General features: G+C 39.4%; 1 protein-coding gene across 5 annotated transcripts in view; it reads right to left on the minus strand.

Annotated features, from left to right (window-relative positions):
- The window catches only part of DAAM2 (dishevelled associated activator of morphogenesis 2), a 236,526-nt gene that overhangs the window by 81,632 nt on the left and 131,601 nt on the right, over window positions 1–23,293 (minus strand). For all 5 annotated transcript variants that reach the window (XM_074818119.1, XM_074818122.1, XM_074818117.1 and 2 more), the window contains one exon: window positions 18,386–18,475. In XM_074818119.1, coding sequence (XP_074674220.1) covers window positions 18,386–18,475 — 90 coding nt within the window. The remainder of the gene's footprint in view (window positions 1–18,385; window positions 18,476–23,293) is intronic.

The following is a 23,293-nucleotide window of genomic DNA, read 5'->3' on the forward strand; positions in this document are numbered from 1 at the left end:
GCCTCGTTTTGACATGATAAACAAAAAAAAGAGGTTTAGAGTGGACATTAGGAAGCATTTCTTTACCAACAGGGTGGTCAAACACTGGAACAGGCTTCCCAGAGAGATGGTCGATGCCCTTAATAACATGCCTTAGTTTTCGATCAGCCCGAAGTGCCCAGGCAGTTGGACCAGACAATCATTGTAAGTCCCTTCCAACTGAAATATAATGTTCTATTGTATTCTAAAAAGTTAAGTACAACCTCAGAACACCTGAAGGAACAGAACCACATCCCCTCAATTACAGTAGGAGCAGTATTCATCTTTCTATCCCTATCTCCCAAACAATCCACTGGAAATCATCTTCATTAGACTAAGCTCAACCAAGACCAACTCCTAAAAGAAGACATAGCCCTACTCAGGAATCAATTCTTTCTTGTTCCTTGGCTGCTCAGTGGAAATGAGATTTCATTCTAATAGATCCATTTATTTCTAGATATGCATAACATCACTGTCAAAATGAGGATGGGTTTCTAGGATCCTAATCTCCCATTATAAACTACAAATAACTCATATTAAGACTTCTAGCATATGATAAGAGATTGAACCACGTGACTCATCCTAAGGATATCCAAAGATGTATGAAGACTGTATGGATCTCACCAATGTTGTCTGTGTACAAATGCTTACTCATACTAGAAAAGTTACTCTGGAAGATATACAGAACAATATTAAATGTGTAGGTCTAGAGTACCTCAGCTATTCCAAAACTGTTTGGTTTAGAGATGAGAAATAGCTCTACATGCTCCCTGCTGTACCACATTCAAAAAACACCTTGCTACCTGACAAGCTCCTGCCAGGCTACATACCAACATGTGGCAACAACTCTGCACAAAAAAATAATCTTCATATTTAGAATTGAAATGAAAATCATGACCGAGAGTTGAATCTTTCCTTCCCCTCTCTTCGTTCCACTGGTCTTTCAACATGTAAACTAAAGGAATATCTCCATTCATGACAAGGAGTATCTCCATACCAACAAAACAGCTTTGTCCCCATCTAGCTTAGGACTGCAATACAGACACATCCTATACAGATCACAACTCTTTATTCAGCCCTTGCATCCAACTGAACAATTAAGAAGAGCAGATTTTTAAACAAAGCATCATACAGTAGACTACTGCTATATGAAAAGTACGAGAGGTTGGCAAAGTGGCAAGAGATACCAATTACATTCACAGATGCTATGCACCCACCACCTCATGATAATAAATGGTTCAATTAAGAAAAGGTGACCTTTTTCAAATTAAGTGAGTTCTGGTGGTTTTCCTTACTTCCCTTTCCTGGCCACAATCGTCAGGAATCTGATAGACCCACATCCATGTCAAATGGCACGTTATAGAAATATGCAACTCCCTACCAATAGCCAGTTAGAATTGCTATACCGCATGTTATTAGTAGACTGCCTTTTGCTGTCCCCTTTCTGTATAGAATATTTAGTGACAATCATAACCCTGACAATGGTTAGAACTTGGTAGACCTTAACCTCCCATGCAAGAGTGAATATATGACCTTGCTGATGGAAAAATAAATTAAAACATACAACAGATAAATACAGCATTATTTTTATAAGATAATCTTATCATCTCCAAAGAGAACAATAGAGATGGGGAGTTAATCCAGAGGTAGTGAAGTAAAGTCATTCTGCAGGGAATCAGGTTGAACCACCAATCTGAAGTGCAAGGTGTGCTCATATGCCCTTGTGAAATTTTTCTCTGCCTAGAAATATAGAAATCCAAGTGACAGCTATGATTGTTTGCAGAGTACAGGTGACATTGTCAGAACAGGGAATACGTATGCATTCTCTTGCCTCCACTCTGAACTCCAGGTAAAGAAACAAACACATGTCAATTAAGAAATGCCTGGATCCATCCCTTATATCCCAAAATAAGCTTCAATACTTTTTCTCCTTAAAATTCTTTAGAGGAAAAATAAAAGTCTAAATGCTGGAATGCTGCAACTAACCTTTCTAGATGTCTAGTTTAGACATGTATGCTGAAGTGCATCAGGATAGATACACTAAAAAAAAAAAAAAAAAAAAAAAAATCAGAATTCTGAATAATTTCCTACCTGAACTCAAACCATTAGAAATTTCACAACCAGAACCAAGGATGACTCTGATCCCTAAAGTATATCTGTATACGAGGTTAGCTTGAAAAATGAGATAAGGTCCTTGACATATCCTGCTTTTGACCATCCTCCATTCACTACAAATTGGTCTGAACTCTGAGCCTGTAAGTCTTATGTTTTGGTTTTGTTTCTAATTAGAATTGGGAGAAAATTTATTTCAGTGGAACACAGCAAGTGTAAGCTTTTTTCCTGAACTAAAGCCCAGACTGAAGCTATACATCGCTGAGGTTAAAAAAGTTTTAGCAGATACTCCACTATGCAGTCTCCACTTTCTAAAGTTGTTTCGGCCCAGAAGCATATTAAGCAGAAAAATCCATCTAATTTCACTGGTCTTCCACACTCCCTGCTCATACCAGAATTTTATGGCTGTCAATGTATGTTTTACTTCAATAGATAAATGTGATTATGTACTCCAGAAAGCTACCTATACTCGGGATGCACATATAGGTTTTTATCCAGCGCCATGAAATCATTTGGTGGCACAGTGTTATTTATAGCAATCACCTGGGCAACATTTTCAAAAGAGAGACAGGTTCACACCTGTAGCATCAGAGCCATTAGAAAAAATAATTTCATTGCCTAAACTATGTGAGTTTCTGCCCATGGCAAGAAACTACTGCACCATGTTTCCTCTCAGAGAGGGGAAGATAAGTCAAAAATAGAAAGCAATTTGGGGAGAGGGGCAACATCAGGATGCTGGGGGTTTTGTTTGGTTTTAATGTCTTCAGGGTTTTGACCGTCAAATAAAACCTCAGAGAAAACTGCAAGGCAACTTGATGATAATGGCAATTCCCTTGCTCCAGAAGATACAGAGAAGGAGGAAAAAAAAAAAAAAGCCAAACCAAAAAATGAGGCCCTAATATACAAAGCCACATAGGTATCAAAAGCTGGAAACAATAACCCATCTGTATAAGGGAAAACATTAGCCGAAGGAATCTATTAAAGTAAAGCCTTCTTTTAGCTCCTTGAATAGTGTAAATATTACATTAAAAAACAGACGTCAGCTTGTGGACTTTATAAGGGGCCATATCATTCTTCACTGGAGTAACAACTATGTAACTGCTGTGAAAACAGGATCTTGATACTGTACAAGCCTGCTATATAGCCAAGGTATTATATAGGCTTTGACACTAATTTGGACAGGCTCCATGCCTTGGTGGAAAGTGGAACTTATGACTTCATCCCAAATAGGACTTAATGGAGTTCTGCAAATATTTGGACCATCTGAACCAATCAAAATGAAACAAAATAAAACAAAGTATTGTGTGCACAGCTCAGCTGATCCTGCAAGACTTTTTGCGAATCCTAGGAGACCTGATCCATTGGGCAAGCTGTTTTCTAGAGAGCAGAGACCTTTAGTGGATTCCATGTCAGTGGTACAAGCATTTGCAATACAAAGACTGCCATAACAGACAGAATCAAGAATTACAGACCACTGCATTTGTTGTGAAACTTTCTACAGAGAAGTACCAAACACGTGTTATAGAAATCATGCGGAAATTCCAGATACTCATGGCTGAGTGGATCATGAAAATGAAAGACACTGTTTATATGGTGGGTGCTTCTTTTGAGATGGTTTCAGTCTTGAAAGAAAAAGCACAGGGAAAGCCTGAACAGTAACTGCCTTCATTGAAGCTGTTTTGTGGCAAGCACTGGGTTTCAATTTACAGTGATGACACATTGGTATTTTACTCTGCACCAAATGGACCCCAAACAATGTTGAGAAGTTCTCTAGAGCTTGCCCTGAAAATCTGAGCATGTCAGAGCAATAATAAATGTGTCTACAAAATTAGCAACTTTACAAGGCTTCTTTCCTGCAGATGAAACAGGGAGACATATATGGTGATATGACAATTAAAACTAGTCCAGGAAATCACTGGCAGAGCTAGAAAGAGACATGGATCTGACACTGAACCCAGAGCTCTCTTACTTCCACCACCATTTATATCAGGTTGTTTTTATGCAATGTAGAAAATCCCAACTCCCTGGGCCCAGCAGGTGCTTGGCATCCCTGGGTGTCCAACCATTACGTGGACACTACCTGCACACACACCCCTGTGATAAATTGCCAGGGCTTATGACTCATGAAGCCTTCTAACATGCAAACTAAAATAACACTTCCTCCTTGAACAGATGCATCAAGAAATACACCATATGTTATGGATGTCATACAACAAGCATGGGTACTATTGGAACGACATCTATTCATTGGCAGCATGACTTCCTTCTCAAACCCATCTCTTCAGAACTCCAGACAGCCAACCTTACTGCTTTGCACTGTTCAGAACAGAATGAGAGCCACATACCTGATGCTGCAAAATGTGAGTTTAAAAATATTTCTTGGGCAATGAACCATTCATAGAGCTCCATTCTATATCAATAAAACTAGCATGCAAACACAGACAAAGAATATAAGAGGCTACTGTAACATAAATTCCTGTTCCAGCTTGTTCACTGTATCATGTCCAGACACTGCATGTTCAAGTTTATACTTGGGTCACAAAGAATTGCATTTTCTGGCAAAAGCCACGTTAAGGTTAGTGTGGTTCCTCCTCTCAACAGCCTGTATGCATGATTCTAGTACCACAGAGCTGAAAGACCGGTCATTTAACCTGGTGTGAAGGGTCAGCATCATCACATACAGTTCAGAAAATATAAATAATGGAGTTCAAGTCATTACAAGAAACTAATACCTTTTAAGAAAAAGTGAAATATGTAATTTTTCATACTAAGTTCCCTGAAGCTATTTTTTCATATTTCCCATTAAGAGGTAATGGGAATTGGACTGGGGACACTGAATTCATTTCAGTGACATTGGTTTTTTTTAATGTCAGTTCACTGAAACTAACTTTTATCATGACTTACATCAGCTGAGATGAAAGATTTGCTGGATAAAGATTCTCTGCTTTTGGATGCAGCCCTCCCACACTCTTCAGAACATCAGTTTAGCTCGTAAAACGTTCATCTGAGATGCGCAGGATTCAGACTCGTGTCCACATTCTGTTTCAAAGTGAGGTGCGTGACCCTTGCTCTCCACATAAATACTGTGGCCACTATAAAGAAGTTAGGTTTTTTGTTTGCTCGGAGGGTGGAAGGTGGTTATCACTTGTGCTTCATTTTCCACAAGCGTTACTCTTCTCCCTTCAGATACTTTTAAAAAAGACTCAATTTATTGCAACATCTGCTATTAATGCTGAATACAATAAAATCTTGTAACACCTTGCATTCTACACTGTCAAAGGTCCTTAAAAAAATTCACATATTAGGTTTTTCAGTGTCTCATTCAGTGAGATCAGCAGAAACAAGGAAAATGGGATGCAGACAATTACACAGTTCCCTGTTACACAGGGAATCTGTAGCACAGCCAAGAATCAATCCACACTGAAGTTCTACTGCACTTTCATCCAAATCACCGTTCTCCCTTTTTTCTGTGACTGATTTACTGAATTTTCTTCACTTTAGGAGAACTTCAGCTTTCAGAGAAACATTTACCTGTTTATTAACACACTCTCCATCCTATTGGCTATGTCTCAGTTCAGAGCAGCCGAAGTTGCATAAATAAAAAGCACTTTCATGAAAAGACACAAAATGTGTTTAATCTGTTGTGGGATGAAATACTAACTCAGAAGTGGAGCTAAAATACACCTAAGCTTTTCAGACATTTACACCCCCAGAGAGCCAACCATGTCCCAAGAGATGCTAACTTTGAAACAGGGCAGACCATGGGACTGAGCCATTCACTAGACAGATGTGGTCAGTGCTCCATTTCTCAGACTCCATGACTAGCATTTCCACAAATATTCTCCGGGTTTGGGGGAGGGTGCTAAATCCAAGCCTTTTAAGCACAATTTATCCAGAGTGAGAAAAAGAAACATTACTTCTCTCCCTGGAATTGAGCTATTGATGTGCAGATAATAATCCTTCTGCCACAAAAGCAGTCTAATGTATAACTTATTAAAAGGGAATATTCATTTATTATCAGCTGGAGCATGCAACTGAGGAGTCCTAACTGTCTCTCATAAAGGTCAGGTACAGCCATACATGCTTCCAGTTCACTGGATTATGACACAGGAATATTTTACCTAACAGACCACAGGAAGTTTTTTTCTTGTTTTTGATTTTTTTTGCTTCATTTAGTCTGATCTCTGCCCTGCTGCCAGTAACTTGACAGACCTAATAATGACCTCTGATGATGGTTACTAACCAGCCTTTCAAAGGAAAAGTCAAGGTCTTGAGATTATTATTTATATCACAGAATGCCTTATACTGCCAAACTGCAAAACTCACTGCCACAAAACATAATAAAGTCTAAAAGCATAAAAGTGAAAGAGGGATACATTTATGAAGGACAAGGATTCCTTCTTTGAAATCTTTTCATTATAATGAGAAGCTTCAATGCTGCTGAAATTCACCAACCTTTAAAAATTAAAATGGACTATCAGTCATTTCTGAAAGACGATTTGCCCTACCACAGGCTGAAAAACTTTCCAATAAAGTTAAATATATGCTTTGTTTTAAACTGCTAATTCCATCCATCACTCTTTTTGCTTCCCAAGCACCCATTGCTATAGCAGCTCTAGAAGTTGTATGTTGTATATACTCAATTTGTCATTTCCAACCTTTTCTAACACTCAAAACCACTTTAAATTAATTACTTTAATTGGTATCAGTGGAGATGAAGGCCATGCATTTACTTCTTATCTTCCAGAAAAGATGCCAGATCATTGCACACACACACACAGATACAGTTTCTCACTAAAAATGGACTGGAATACCATACCTGGCAGGTGGAAAGGTTGTTGGTGCAGTGTTATAAGCTGAAGAATATTTTTTTTTCTGAAACCTCAGAATTCTCTACCACTGATTGTAATGAACTGTATAAGTAGTTTTTAAACCAAGCATAAGTTTTACAATAACCATGTCTGTCACAAGACTTACTATAAATTACTGATGGAGAGAATCCCATTTTAAGGAACTTTAAATTATAGCAGGGTTGTATAGTACACTTAGTTTTAAGAACCTTTCTTCTCTTTTCTCTTCTGTTGGCTTTTTATCATTCTCCTCAATACAGACTGATGTAAACTTGCTGCCAGCACTAACTGCATCAGCCTCCTCCTCATTTACAGATTGTACAACTGTGCTTGTCCCTCTTTAAACACATTTAGCCCTGCTGTAGGATGGGGATTCCATCATCACCAGGCATTAATTTATGGGTATAGGGCAGTGACCAAGAGTACAACTTGTCCTCTTGTACAGCTGGGGCCACACTGAATTATCCAGTACCTTCAGCCCTCAGGACAAAGCTTACTTGCCAAATTGAAGTCTACCGGTATTATGCATTGTTCCTTCACTGAACGTTTTACCTTTGTCAAAGAAGTCGGTCTCTTGTTGAATATGTTCTCCTAAATCTGTTGCTACCTAAAGATCATTCTGTCCTATTAGCTGAAATCCATACTCATGTTTAAAACCTCTTATATGCTCTACTTTTCACAAGCCCCCAAACAATCAACTGACATTTTGCAGCTGATAAGTGTATAATCTAAATAATTGCCAAATAAGGCAATTAATTAATTTCCTGCACTTCCAATGAAGGAAGTACTCAGGAGCCTACCTTCCCTCAGCCCATTCTGTATACTTCTTTCAGAAGTGAAGGGAAATATCCACTATGGAGGATCCTACCAGTCAGGAGGTCAGTTCATGATCATTCTACTCAGGGGTTCTTCAGGAGAAGACAAAATGTTTATCATGGACACAGCCTTCTCTCCAGTTGCATGGCTGTGGACTTAGATTGTACTCCTGAACCACAGCTCTGCCCCCACAAACCTGTGGCAAGTTTGAGGTCAGGGTTGAGGTTCTGCAGTAATTCCTGTTGCAGGTGAAGCCAACAATCTGTCACTATCCCAACAAATCCTAAGCAGTAGCAGTGGGACATAGTCTATTGTTTCCTTAACATCCAAGCTCTGCACATTATCCCTACTACTTTTTACTCCGTGTGATGTAAAAGTATTGCGCATACATTTTCATTCTAGCGTTAACCCTGTTAGGCTCACAGTCAACGTGCTGCAGCTACAGGAAGGGGCTTTTTCCTCACCCATTCAGCTTACCTTGTTCCCTTTCCAACAGCACTGTTTTCAACTGTATCCCTACCCCACCAGTATTTATGCCATTTGGACCATCTCTTTCCTCACTTCCTTTCCTCCTTCTCCTCCTGGCATTCTTTAGGCAGTGTGAAAAGCCATGGAAGAGCCCAGCCTGGGTTTCTGAGCCTCCTGTTTGCCACATGCCTGCACTGAAAGTTTATCTTTTTGTCCTACTCTGCTTATCTCCAACAAGCAACCACTTACAATCTTTACAAAATAAAATTAAGTTACCTACCATTCATGGCAATCACCCTGCATGTTGTTTGATGATGGGAATGAAATGTCACTAGCCATGCTTAAAGGCACACAGAACTACCTAGGACACACCTACCTAGAGCCAGAACAACTACCTAGGACAAGTGCTTCTGGGAGCACACACAGAATTTGTTAATGCCAAACTCTAAAAGGTTTCTCTTCACTGTCCACAACATGTCCACTGTCTGTTTTTCCAGTGACGTTGCTGCTTGCTCCAGTTCAGTTCTGCTCTGTGCCCTTTTACTAAGAGTGATGACAGTTGGACAGTCAGAGCAGCCACATATTTCCTATTTCTCTCCCTAATTTAACCCCAGCCACTATTGAAGAAACAGTAAAGTTAGGAGCTGTTGGATAAGTGAAGAAAGGGAATAAATACAGACTGAGAGGCCCAGGGCTTTTAAGTTGCTAACCCAATATTTGAGTATCATTCAGTTGCTTTGTCTCTCCCCTTTCCATAAGCTCAGGTAAAACTCTTTCCTTTCTCCCAGCCTTCATTTCTCTTGCCAATTACATCTGCAAAGTGTTTGAGATGCCAGGTGCCTTTCAACAGATGACTGAATATCATGGAAGACAATATGATTTTCACCTCAATTCAGGTGTGTGGCTGAAACTGTCACATCTGACTGTAATGAAAACTCAACAATTCTCCAGAACAATAGAAGGAACTTACTTTCTTTCTCTTCATGGTTGTCACTAGATCCTGGCAACAATTCTTTACTGTGCCTGTTTCTAAACATTTCACTAAAAATATAGTGAATTCAGCAACTCTTCCTGCTCAGTATTCACTGGCTTTTGAAAGCCTAGTGAGCATTCAGTGAAATTCAGAATACAGAGAAGAGTGAGCCCTGGTCTGTGCCAAGTCTGCTTCTCATGTACCAGAGAAATATGCTAGCTATTTACATATTCTTTGCTCTTGCTTATCCACACCTAAGACTAATCTGAATGGTGAGAACTGCATTGTACATAGTATATACTATTATTATTATCACATACCATCAGCAGGACTGACTCATACTTGGATTGTGGAGACCCAGAACTTTTGCAAGAGGACAGACAAGGACAGAACATAATCCAGTGGCAGCAACTAAATCACAGAATCAACATTTACACGTACCTCCCATACAGCAGAACTGGATTACTCACCATTATTTTTGTTCTTAAGTACAATAAATTACACCATTTTAGTAGTATGACAGCTGGATAAATGTTTGGGTTTTTTTTTTCTCTTATTATTTTATCTTTTTCTTTCCTCTCTTTTTTTTTTTTTTTTTTTCCCTCATGGTAGGGTCAAATCTGCTCCCACTGAACTCTCCCAAACTCCCACAGAATGCAAGCCAAATGTGAAACACAGCATTAGACACGATGACGACAATTTTCCAATTATCACTGTATAAACTCAGGACTATTTTGGGCCTGATTTTTGAGAAGTGTTGAGTGTTAGCTTCAACTGAAGCACTAGTAGCACACCTGAAAAATGCAGAACTGCAAGATGGACACCAAAATTCTACATACTCAGAATATCTATAGCAAACACCATAGAAAGTTTACGGCATTTATTTCTTCAGCAGTCTGAACAAAAGAGCTGGGAAGGCATTTTCTAAGCAACAGCTAACCTTTCCTGTTGAAGAGAGAGAGAGAGGGAGAGGGAGGAAGAAACTAAAAATATTCCATGTTGTTCCCATGGCAGGGCGGGGAAGAGAAGACTTTTTCATTACACATAAATAAATATATAATTTCAAGGCCTTGACCCAAAATAACCTCTTATACCAAGATAAATAAATGTGTCTGTATATGTGTTAGCATTGCAGCATGGAAAACACAAATCAAGTAAAATGAACAATTTGAAAAAACTCCTTATCTCCTCTTATTTCTGCTACAATGTGGTCTGTTAGGTATCACGATTCCAAGCTGTAATAATGGTATATCAGCTGAATTGTGCAAGCATTTTTGCCTCCTTGACACCAAATTCATCCTTTAAACCACTATAAGAGTGACTCCAAGGAAAAAAAAAATAAATTAAGAGGAGTCTCACATCATTAAACCTACTATATTGTTCGGGTACTTGCTATAGAAAGGAAAAATAAGGAAAGGAAAATGGCCAATATTTCTTCTCGGGTATGGTGACCTACACAGGGAATAATGGGGTCAACATCAACAAATTTATACTTATGTGAGATGAGAAAAAATCCTAAGTTCATTGTATGGAACCATAAAAGTATGAGATAGTGTCTTATATGAATCTCAAGTTTTACTCTTCCGGTGAGAACACATTCTCTGCATTAAATGATGTAGAAGGAAATGCGTATCATTTTAGGCTTTATTTTACACTGTATTAACCATCTTGCCCAAATTTGGGAGCTACTACTTCAACCTTCAACACACATTAACAGGTGCCATTAATCAAATAGCTCTTTCACACTGAAAAGACCCAAGCACACCACTAATCAGGAAATGTGTGCATCTGCTCCATTAGTGACACTCTTGCTGCATTTTGTGGTTTCCCAGTATGTCCTGTGCTTGTCATAGGCCAGAGTTTCTGAATTTACTGCTCTAAATCCTACTTGCATTTATCACAGTGATTTTTGAAGTCATGTGCCTGTCTTCTATACCTAGACTAAAGATACTGGAATGACCCAATGTCAGCATCAAGCTAACAAATCATCCCAAACATCTGAGCATGAAGTCATTCTGTTAACAGAAAAAGGAACAGATGCTGGTGGGAAAAGAGCAAGTTAACTCCACAATTGCTGGCATTTTCCAAACATCCAGCTGAAGGAATGCCGCGGTTTGCAAAGGGCAACATCCTCCCACTGTGACTTACCAGTGTTATGAGATTTCCACTGAGCCATAGGCTAACTGCAAGCAAGTCTATTTTCAGAGAATTCATTTGAGAAATTCCACATTTCAGACTGTTTCACCAGCAGTCTCCTGAGCTAAGGAAGTCATGCAGTCACTCAGACCAAAAGCAACCATGGATCCCAGGCACTGGGAGGGAACCAAATAACGTTTTCTGCTACAGCCTATTTCAAGGAGTTGGTCTCATAGCAATAACACAAGAGTCAATAGGTTGCACAGAGCCTACTTTGTTGCCCCCTTTCTTTATAGGGCCATACAGCTGCTTTCCTAGTCTGATTCATGGTCAGCTCAGAGAATCACAAAACAATTTAGGATGGAACGGGCCTTGGGCAGAAGGGACCTGCTCAAAGCAGAGCTAATTTCAAAGTTAGATCAGGTTCTTCTCGTCATTGTCAAGGTTTGAATACTGAGCTAAATTAAAATGTTGTCTGAAGAGCTGAACTCCTGCCACAAACTTCTAAAGCACTGGTAGGAAGAGAAACAATTTTCTGATGCACCAAAGACTTCAGATAAAGTCTAATTCAGCTCCAGTGTGGCTTTGGGTGGACTTTTCCCTGTGTCATCAGATATCCTCATCGTTTAGCCAGCAAGACACTTGCACTAGTCACTTCAAGTCCCACACAGCTTCTTCACCCTCCTGCTGTCTACTAACTGCTTTTGCTTTTAGACTATCACATCTGCTGTGAGGGTTACTGTGCATTTTTCAGACTTACCAGGGAAGAGAGGGTAGAAGCACCCACCCACACACCCACCTGTACTCCCTCTAAACACTTCATGCAGAAAGTCACATCCAAGCCTCATTAAACTGGGACGCCTCACAAATGGCTTCTCAAATACTGCAGCACATCGTCTTGTGTGTTCATGTCTGCTGCTCCCAGATACAGTGGGTGGAATAACAACTCTAAAGAAGGGAACTTATAAGGGACACATTAAATGCTCCTTATAGCTATAAATCCAAAACCAAAACAGTTTAATATTGCAAATCAATAACAGACTCTAAGAGTATTTCAAAGAGGAAAAAATACTGCAAGAAGATAGAATTGAAAACAATACAACTTCAAACCACCCACTTCATTTATTATGAGACAACCACGTGCTTGGAACTCTTCAGAAAGGATGAACCCCAAAGGGCTTTCATAGCTCAGATCAGACAATACAAAACCAAAAACCCACACTCAGACAACACAATGGTGTGATCTTCATCTGGTATATTGTATCACTAAATGAGACCAGATGAAGATCCATTTTTTCTCTTCTTTAGGGAATATCTATCTTCCTCTGAATATCTCCATGTATATCTCCTACTTTAAAGTAGGAACCCAAAGAAATGAACACTTTCCTACAGCAAGAATTGCAGAACTCCTGTTTAAATACAACAGATGTAATGCAGCCTCCTGCTCTGAGAGCCTCCATATAAACCTTAAATGCAAAGACCTCAGGGTTTTGCAAGAAAAGCCGTGCCAGTTCAATTTAGCTAAGAAATAACTGCCTTTCCATCTTAACCAAGCTGAAACTACACTTCACAGTGCAAAAACACAGAACAGAGCAAGCCAAGAACAAACAATAGGTGCAGGAACTTTCACTCTTCAGAAAGTTTTCCCCAAAGGCAAGGAGGACTCCAGGTTTTATATTTGCAACCATCCTCTGCTTCATACCTAGTAGGCTAAAGTAATTATATCAAAAGCTACAAAAGCAGCCTAGGTTCTGCCAGCAGAATTTTTTTTTTTTTTTAATACACACACACACATATATGAATTTATATTATACATATGAATTAACTTTTATATTTATAGTTTTAACAGGAGGATGAATCCAAGGTATAAGGTGAATTGTACTCTCTGGAAGCTGGAACTTTAGCTGTGTTTCAAGCAGGGTTTATAGCAGTAATACAGCCTGGGTTTGGATTGGAAATTTTGCTTAGAGCTCTGCAAGAGTCTGAAGGTAGGCATGGGCATAGACGTGGAGGACAAAAGTATCTTACTCTATATCCAGCTGCACAATATCAAGCTATGCTTTTTATGGTGACATTTTGCTGACAATGCAAACCTCAAGGGCAAAGCTCAAACAGAAACTCTCAAAGAAAAAAAACCCAAAGCCTGACATATAGGCATTATCTTCATTAATGTTAGACAGCCAGCAGGGAACCAAAGTGGGAGGTTGTGAAACTGAGCTGAAAATGGTACAAAAAGACTGCAGTAAAACTACTAAAAGTTAAAGTCTGACTAAGGCTAGGATTCCCCAGGGCATTCTAAAGCCTAATGTAGGGCTGGATGCAGCCTTCCCATTAGGAAAAGGGATCTGAACACAAAGTGATGCACCTGAACTGCAGCTTCACTGTTTTCAGCATTGACCTGTGACCTCAGTCCAAAGGATTCAGACTCCTAAGTGACTGTGTAATGCAGAAAAGTGCCTTCCACTCCATCCTTCCTGCTCCTTGTAATAAGCAATCCCAAGTCTGGAGACTTCACCACAAAATTCATTCCTACAGCAATACCTTAGAAAACAGATAGGTGCAGCAAGGAAAAGAACGAACAGTGCTTAAACTGAAAATACATTCAGATTTTTAAGACTGTATCTTGGAGGAGGAAAGACAGAGAGAGGAAGGAGGAAGGAAAAAAGTATGTTGTATGCAGCCAAGGCATACGTATATAGTGCAGGGAAAAGGTGTGAGAGGATGCATGGCCAGAACATTGCCACAGAGTTTCCTAACTTTGCTACTCTTTCTTTCAGGAAACGAGAAATATATTTATATATAAACGTAATAATGGCAAGTTCTTTGAAATTATACAACAATTTAGGTCAAAGACTTCTAGAACCAAAGCATTTCCCAACTCCTATTCTCATATCAGTTTAGATTTTTATTCATCAGGTAGATGAAAAATACAATTGACATATTAAAAAAAACCACAATTGCAGGGGATGGAATCATAAGGAAATCCTCTTTTCTGCATATTGGCTGTTACAACGTATAGTTCAGATAAATTTTCCTCAGAATTTTTAAAGCCCATTTTGCTATTGTGGAGAAGCCTTTCTCTAGATCTGTTTCCCATGATAGAAACAGTATAATCAATTTAAGGATTATAAGCATGTACTCTTTTTTCAGATGTCATAAATGCCTCTTTCTGGAAAGTTGCAGTGTGCTGATTAATGCTTCACTACTTGAGTTTGAACAATCTCACTTGAGTAGGTAAAGGACAATCAACCCAAAGCAGCTATTCTAGGATACAACCAAGATCAGAAGAATAACATAGTTATTAGGATTGAGATTTTTGATGGTTTGGTTTGTTTGTTTGGGAGAAGCTGTATGATACAGCTGTCCAGTTTGGGAAGAGATTTGCTACCAATTTTTCCCTCAAAGAAACACAGAAGTTAAAAAAAAACCAAAACAAACAAAACCAACAAAAAAACCCCACACAACACAACAAAAACAAACCACCAAAAAAAGAACCAAACATAACTTCTTCAACTCTGCAAAACGCATGTGCTTCCTACTAAAATCTGCTCAACTGAAGGTTTACAAATTAGTCTCTGGAGGCAGGAAAGGCCATAAAAAGAAAACAACTTGACTTGCTTTCCATTAGTAATAAGTCTAAGAGCTTGTAGGATTGTACAGAAGGCAATAAGCTATTGCCTGTACAATGAGGCCTCATTCTGAGAAACAGACTGCATCCAAAGCAACATGTGCCAAAGCAGTGCAATACCTGCATTTTCTACCCTTTTTGAGATCCAAATATGAGTTCATTTACAGATGAAATAATTGAGCTGACAACTTTTTATTTCCATATCATTATTTGATTGGTATTTAATGAGACTATGTACTTTAGTACCAGCTCCTGGTAGAACAGCACTAAATAACAGCGGTTTTCTAAACCTTGACATCAGAAATTTACAAATAAATACATCTGAAAGCATGGTCTAGTGCTTGATCTAATTCTTGCAAAACATATAACTAGTAGGAAAATGAGATAATTTTACAGGAAGGAATTACAGAAGTTAATTATATGTTTTATGTAAATCTAAATTTCATCTGATGGTGAGACTTGAAGATTATCCTAAATAAAACCATAATAAAGTACCTGAACTGGGGGAGGATATAATCATTTGCATTCTGTCTACATATGGCTTTACTTACAACTCAATATGGTATCAGGGGAAGTTCATACTACAGAGAAAAAGGCTATCTAAAACATGTAGTACTGGTGTTTTGGCTAGAGGGTCAGGGTGCCATCAGTGGTTACTGATTAATGATACTTCTGATGCGAATTAAGACAATTGCATCTCTCATTGGCCACTCTGTACTGATTATGGCAAGGCAGAGGACAGCTGAAACTGAGAACACATAAATATTTTCCAGCAGAGCAGCCTTTATTCCTTGCAAATAGCTACTCCACAAATGAGAGTGAAGCATTCATTAACTCTGATAGCTGAAGCGACTTCTCTAGATCAAATAATTGGTGCTTTGGTTTTAGTACTAATGGTTTCAGAGATGAACCTAGAATGGCCAAAAGTGACCAAAGCATGCATGGCTGTATAATACCGTGTGAACACTCCTCTGTAGATACCACCCAAAATCATGACATTTCAATCCAGAACTGAATCTCCTTTGAGTACTGTGGAATGTTGATTGGCAAGCTGTGCCCCTGGAATATAACTTTAAATGCACGAGACATATATGTCTTCCTCCATTTCTTCAGAAAGACTTGGTGTCAGAAACAGGTGGAATGAGTTTTATGATCCAGTAGTGACTTTCTGCTACCACATTGGGAACAAGTACCACAGAAGTTTATATCCAAAGTCTAACTGCCAAGATAAACAGACATTGCGCCTACAACACCTTCATTTCCGCAAGTGACATTCGTTTTCATAACATAGTCCACTAATCTTGTCACCTCTGGAGCAAATCAGGAAGCTCTGACCTTCTGTTACTTTTAGACTAGAAAAGGCACCTGAGATTAATGATTGCGAACAGTTGCCTCAACCTGCACTTTTGGACCTTCTAGTTCATAGTGTTTTCACTTGCCACATTACAAAGCACAGAGCTCTCGCTTCCCAGGAAACTCAGAGAACCCAACATCAGCAAGACAGAGCTCTCTGAGGGCCTGTCCTGGATGGCTGACAGCATTCCGCCAAGTGAGGAAGTGGGCCCTTTATGGCTAAAACTAGATTACAAATTCTTCAGGGAAAAGACAGCTTTCCTGTAAAGGGAAGCCTGCAACAAGCTCCTCTGTCACTGTAAAACGATGATAGGTGGATTAGATAGTAGGCTAGAGAGAGAGAGATGTCATCACCTATCATCTCACTGCCTGTGTGAGGGAAACAATGAATAACATTGGACAGTTAAGGTTTCAAGTAATTGAAAGTATCTACAATGTAATGAATAGACATCTGGCAACAGTATCCTGTTCCAGTTAGCACATCATTTTGGATAGCTGGAGTTCAGCTAACTGAGGTTGCACTATAAATGCATTATAAAGATTTTCCAGTACGCAGCTTCTTTAACTCTGAAGGTCTTCAAGATTCTTATATCAAATCCACTGATTAAAAAAGAAAAAAGGAAAAAAGTGTAATGTAGTGAATCCAACCAACATATTAAATACATTAAAGCCTGAATCTTCCTGCCAAGGCTGACTGGTCTGGGAGGTGGAATGTGTGGTTCTCTAAGACTGCTACAAATAGATCCTCTCCCACCAGAGATGAAAAAGCCAGCTGAGCTGGCCAGCAAAAATGTAAAGCAGATATTAATCACAGCAGCCTGCACCTTTCCTCCACTTGCAAGCTCTGTGTACCAGCAGGAAGAAGAACAGAGAGAGCACCAAAGACAAGCAAGCCTAGACTGCTCTTACGCACTTCCTGAATTATTGCTAGCTCAGAGGCACTGTAACTAATTTGTTGCTATTAACTTCCCTGTGTGATGCATTTCAACCAAAAGCAACACACATGCAAAGCACCCATCTGAATGGTTTGACTGAGGTTTTCTTTAATTACATGGTAAGAAAGCTAATTTTCCCCACCCCCCCAAAGAAAGAAAGGCAGCAAACACAAACTCAGACGGACCATGATCAGGGTTTCAATCTGCCATCTTCACTATTGAAATTTAAACCTCCTCTTCCATTCTGTTATGCAGACTCACATATAAAGACTCATCTCATAGCATGACTTGCACATTTGGGAAATAAAACTAACCAACAAATTCACCACACCTTTTTCCCCTAACATTTATTGTTAATGAATACATGCTATTGGGACTATCTTTGTTGCTGACCGTCTATTTCTCTTCTAGAGCAGCAAAACTTTTCCACCACACCACTCCTGCAGGAATTCCTCTTTTACAAGTTTCACAACAATGATACAACTTGTCAGTTCACTTGGCTATCATTCTGCCAAGGACAAAATACCCAGTGTGATATATCAGCCTCTGATTTAGTGCCCATCTCACCAGTTTGTCAGAAATTTGAATACCTTGAATGGAGAAGCATTACATAGGAATTGATAGGAGTAGGTCTTCTTCACTTTCCAGTGCAATACGGGAACATTTCCTACAAGCTCTGGAAGACCTTGAACTACCAAGTTTTAAGACATCTCTATTATTATGTATTTTACAGATGTTTGAAGACATTCTAAAGGATTTCAGTAATACATTTTCTATTTTAAGCAACCTACAAAAGTTTTAAAAAATTCCTTAACACATTTCCATGATAGCTTTTCTTCCAGCTCAAGGAAAAAAACATGTAAAAGATTCAAAATGGGACAACGTATGTTTTTACCTTGTTAACATTCTCTTCAGAAATCATACAAGCATACACTACTTATAAGAAAGTTGTGCCATATTCACGCTGATAAAAATCCTTACATCACTTAATCATGTTCTTGAGTAAACACGTTGTTCAAATCTAGATGTATATCAGTAATTATATATGCACACAGAATTTATTGGTGAGCTATTTCAGTCAGGACAACAGTAGTACCTTCTTTTTGCTGCAGTAAATTTGCCATTTCTTCTCTGGAGGGAGTGCAAACATAGCCTCTCTGTTCTTGTCTGTGAGATCCAATTCATCCTGTAGATTGTGAAAAAGAAAAACAGAAAAAAAAAAGTCAATAGCTGCATTGGTAACTTCTAATAAGTTGAGAGGAATCTGGACGGGGTATGTTGACTAGCCTTCAATCAAAAGGCAGAGGACTTATTGGCTTCCAAAGACTCCAAAGATTATTGGCTTCATAATTTTTACCCTGCTATTGTGAGTTCTCCCTGTCAGAGTAGAACCTGTGAAGAGAGGCAGTCTGAACAACTCTCTTATCAAACTTTCATTTCTAATAATTATTCAAAGATGGAAAAGATCACATGAACTGCATGAACTGAAAAACTCAAAGCACTGGCTTACGTGACACAGACACTCCTTACAACTCTTAGAGAAAGGCTAAAAATTCAACACACCTTTTTCCTGGCCTGCAGTACCAGCTTGGTCTTCCACAGAGGGAGAACAGTAAAATCACCATATCTTTGAACAAAGGTCATCAGAGAGTTGTCTAGTGGCAGTAATGTCAGCAGCAACCTACAGGTTGAAATGCTTGTCCAGATGTTTGTCCTCTGAACCACACAGTCCCCAGCAAAAGAAAACCAACATTTCAGACATAAAGGACATTATCTCCACACAGCATCATATCAGGTTGACCAGACCAGCAAATTCAGTCTCTACTTAAAGAAAAGGGAGTTCAGGGGAACACACCTTTTTAGAGACTAGCCAACCTTACATTTGTAAAATGAAGGATAATTCTGTAATCTGAAACTGACTCCCAACTGTGACAAGCTCCCTCTGGATATACCACCAAATTTCCCAGCTTCATTTTCTCTTCTGTAAAAAGTGGATAACAATAGACTGTCTTCCTATACAATGTGTCTTTAAAATAACCAAAGCAGAGACTGCTACTTGTTCTGTGTTTATTCAGCACTGACCAGAACAGGACTCCAATCACAGCTGCCAGTTTCAGGTGCTAATGGGTATTAAACAAATAAGAATGGTCTTCACAGCAAGCAGCCTGCATGAACAGGGACAAACAAAAATGTCTAGATGACAGTTTCAGCCATATAAAGACAAGCTTCCAATAATGTTTCAATGAATCAATTTTGGCAGGGTTTTTTTCCTATATATTTGGAAGTGTTTGGAGAAGGAAGTGTCCAGGGGTCCAATATCAAGATGACATTGCAGCACTAAGAACGCTGCACATGCAGATTCTGGCACCCACACTAACCTAGCCCAGGCAGAGACAATACCTCTTTAACTCAGCCCAACAATGGCTCATTTGGAAAGCATTCAGGGCTGGGAAACTTGTGAAAACAGTGAGCTAAATTGCACACTGAGCCTGGTAGCGGCTGCTGACAGATTTAAAAGTCCATAGAGATTTCAGCTGCAAAAAGGTACAAAAGAAATGTGAACAGTAACAAGGCGAGGTCAGTGCCAGCAGCCCAAGGTAGAAGAAGCTGGAGGGTTTTTTTAAAGAAGAAAATGTTTAAAGGCAAAGAAAACCCTGAAAAATTTTAGCTGTGCAAAAAGAGTGCAAACCATGTGGAAATGTTTAGGGTGCGTTTCCAAACAAGGGGGCAGCCAAGCGAGGCAAGTTTTATCCTTGCTATACACATTTAGAAAGCTCAGGCCAGGATCACATTCTTGGGGGGAGAGGGAGAGTGAAACGACATGTAAGGTCTTAAGACAAGCAAAGGAATGCTGTTGGAGGTCAAGCATGTGGGAGGGAAAGGAGGGGCAGACAGGGAATCAGAAATGCCAGGTTGGGAAGAACCACCAAAGAGGCCAGAATACACATCTGAAATGAGCTGGCTGGGCTCAGCTAAATTCTTAGAAAAATTAAGGTTGTTTTATTGAACTGCTTAATGATCTTAGCCTTTTTTTCTTCTTTCTTGCTTTTTTCTTTTCTTTTTTTTTTTTTTTTTTTTTTTTTAATAATGAGCAACTAACTTGGTTTTCTAATCCATACTGCTCTTTCTGGAATCTGGTGGCAGATCAGACAAGCAGCAAAATCTCTTCCCAAAAACTGTGCATGAAACCGAATAATGACTCAACCAATATAGTTCAAGACAACCACTTCATCAAAAGAAGGTTCCTATTGAGTAAAATCACCCAGAAGGCAGGATGCTGACACTTAGCAGCTTCTAGACACTGCCCTGAACATTGACAGTATCAGGGACATAAAAAGCACTCTGCCTTCAATGAGGCAATAAGAATATGCAACTTCCAGTCATGTAATTTTGCATCCTGACAGTATGACATTCTTTTAAGGACAGAGCTTAGAAAGGTACTTGGAAAGGATGGAAGATCCAGTTGGAACAAAGTGCATCCGTACCCTACTTTACTGTAACTCAGGAGGGTAGATTAATCCAGAACATTAGAACTCGTCACGTTAGCTCAGGTAACATAGTAACAAGGAAACTGCTCAGGGCTCCAGGCATAAGGTGATCACCAGAGGCAGACCCAAACACACCTGACTAGAAAATAGCACACGGAGGATAGATTACCCTTCTTTTTGAAACAGCTAGTGTTTGTCTTCTTCAGGAGGCAAAACGCTGTGTTCTAACCCAAAAGTCAGATGGACAGGTAGCAAGCATGAATATTCAGCATGGAGACACCTTCTCCAGAATACAAAGCAGCAGTCAAGCTTTTCAACACCCTTTCCTGAAGTTAGTCTTCAGCAAGTGTGCTCCTTCACTAAGAGGGAGAGAGGAATGAGAGGAACTGAAGTCCCTACATGACTCCCTCTACCTGTACCATTAATCAAATCCCATCCTATAAAGAACCAAGAAATCCCTGCAAAATACAAGAGACATGAACCCTTCTTCTGGAACCCTCCAAATAATCTTACCTCTCCCATTCCCATCCCCTTTCTATAGAAGATCAGAAGACCACTGTGACTGCATAGGAAACACCTGGATCAGGCACACCATTTTCCCGTTCTGACTCAGGATCCTAATGGCACATAAGGAAACTTTGTGCCTTGGAGGGAAGCAGGAGGAACATCAGAAAAAATAAATTTAAGAAGCGTAATTTGGTCCATGAATAGGTCATTCTGACCCAACAACAGAGGCAGATCTGCCAGTATGTAGAACTTCAGACCCTACAGTTAGCTCAGTGACAGCAAGCATCTATTGAAAGAGAAAAGAATTGCAAAGGTTAGTAGGAAAGGGGAAGAACTACAAACTCTGAATGCAGTCATCAACACTGGGGTTGGAGCCAGGCTAAGGAAGACGACGTGACCGAATACCCAGGGAGCAAATGTAATGGGCAAGAAAAAAGGGTCGGTCAGAACAAAGCGGTGAAAACACCCTTCTCCATCACCTGTGCCAATTTCCTAAGAGAAATGTAGTAACTCCTCTTCTATGCCTTGGATAGGCAGCGCAGTTCCAGCATTTCATGCCAGCATGACCCTGCACAATGGAGCTCAGCCTCCTGGCTCTTAAAAATACTTGAAGCTACAAGTGTTCTCATGAAACACAGATTAAAAAGACATTTGCCAGGCTGGCCTGAGGGAGATGTAAAGTACCTCCAGTTAATATTCCCTTACAGTTCTCTCCTTTATCTATTTCCTATTTTATTTTATTTACTGAGAGAGGGATATGTTCAGTTAATTTCACTTTCATGCGGGCATTTTTTTTTTTTACTTACACAGACTGAATTTCAATGATAAAACATTTAAAGTGTACTGGAGCTGGATTTGAGGTTCAAATATTTCCAGTCCAGTTCTCAGGCCAAAAGGGAAGATGGCCTCCATTCAAAATGGCTACAACCCAAGGAAATAAGAGACAGAGAGAAAGAAAGGGAACAAGAAGGAAGAACGGGTAGGAAACATAAAACCAGTATTTTGTGGGATTTAAAACCACATTATGTCCCTTGTTTTTGGGAACATTTATCAAAGTGTGAAAGCTAGATTTGATGCTGGGTAGCCATCAGCTTCATAATGATATCACTCAAAGCCCCAGAAGAGCTTAACAGAAAAGCATTTCTCACCTAGACTGGGCAGCACTTTTCTTAGTGACATGAAATAAAATATTGAGAAAAATAATATTTTGAAAATGTAGAAGAGTGGTTCAGTTGGACAGAGAACCACTAAAGGAAGAACCTTTAATACATACCAACATGCCCGCCTATCTAAAGGGGAACCTTTAATGCCTACCAGAATACCTGTACTGAAATGTGTATTGCACATCTACCATTCAGTCACCTGTGGAAAGGTGGGACAGAGTCACAGGATAGTTGTTCCTTCACCAGTATATTTCACTTGGCCTTGCAAGACGACTTACGCAGTCCATAGGAATTTTGGAATTTAAATGGGGAAAACCTGAAATAGTTTGAAGGGCAAACTTAGTAAGATACTTAAAGACATAATGAGACTTCCCATTTACTACATACCAACGCTGAAGCCACAGCAGGGATAGGATGGAAACCTCAAGACTGTAAGTACACAGAGAGTATCAGGGTTTCAGGGCTCCAGCACCTCTTAGCTTCAAGTCAGAATGCTGGAGACCAAAAGCCCCAAATTTGGTTCTCCAGGGATATTTGGATACTCACAGAAGATTCCTCAGCTGCAGTTTCTCATTCTACTTGTCCCAGTTCCACTGGCTGCTGGACCAATCTTCCCACTGACTTAAGGTCAGACAGTTGCTTTATTTTGTAAAAGACAAAAAAACAACCCAAAACAAATCAACTAACCTTCAGAGGCTGGTGGGGTTGGTTTTTTGGGGTTGGGGGTTTTTTTTGGCTGTTGGTTTTTTGGTTTTGTTTTGTCTTTGTAAAAGTTTAATGGATCGTGCATAGCATTTCCAGCATGATGAAATACAAAATTCTGACATGATATGTTTTATTTACTGC

The sequence above is a fragment of the Strix aluco genome, chromosome 3, assembly GCF_031877795.1.
Source record: "Strix aluco isolate bStrAlu1 chromosome 3, bStrAlu1.hap1, whole genome shotgun sequence".
Taxonomy (NCBI): domain Eukaryota; kingdom Metazoa; phylum Chordata; class Aves; order Strigiformes; family Strigidae; genus Strix; species Strix aluco.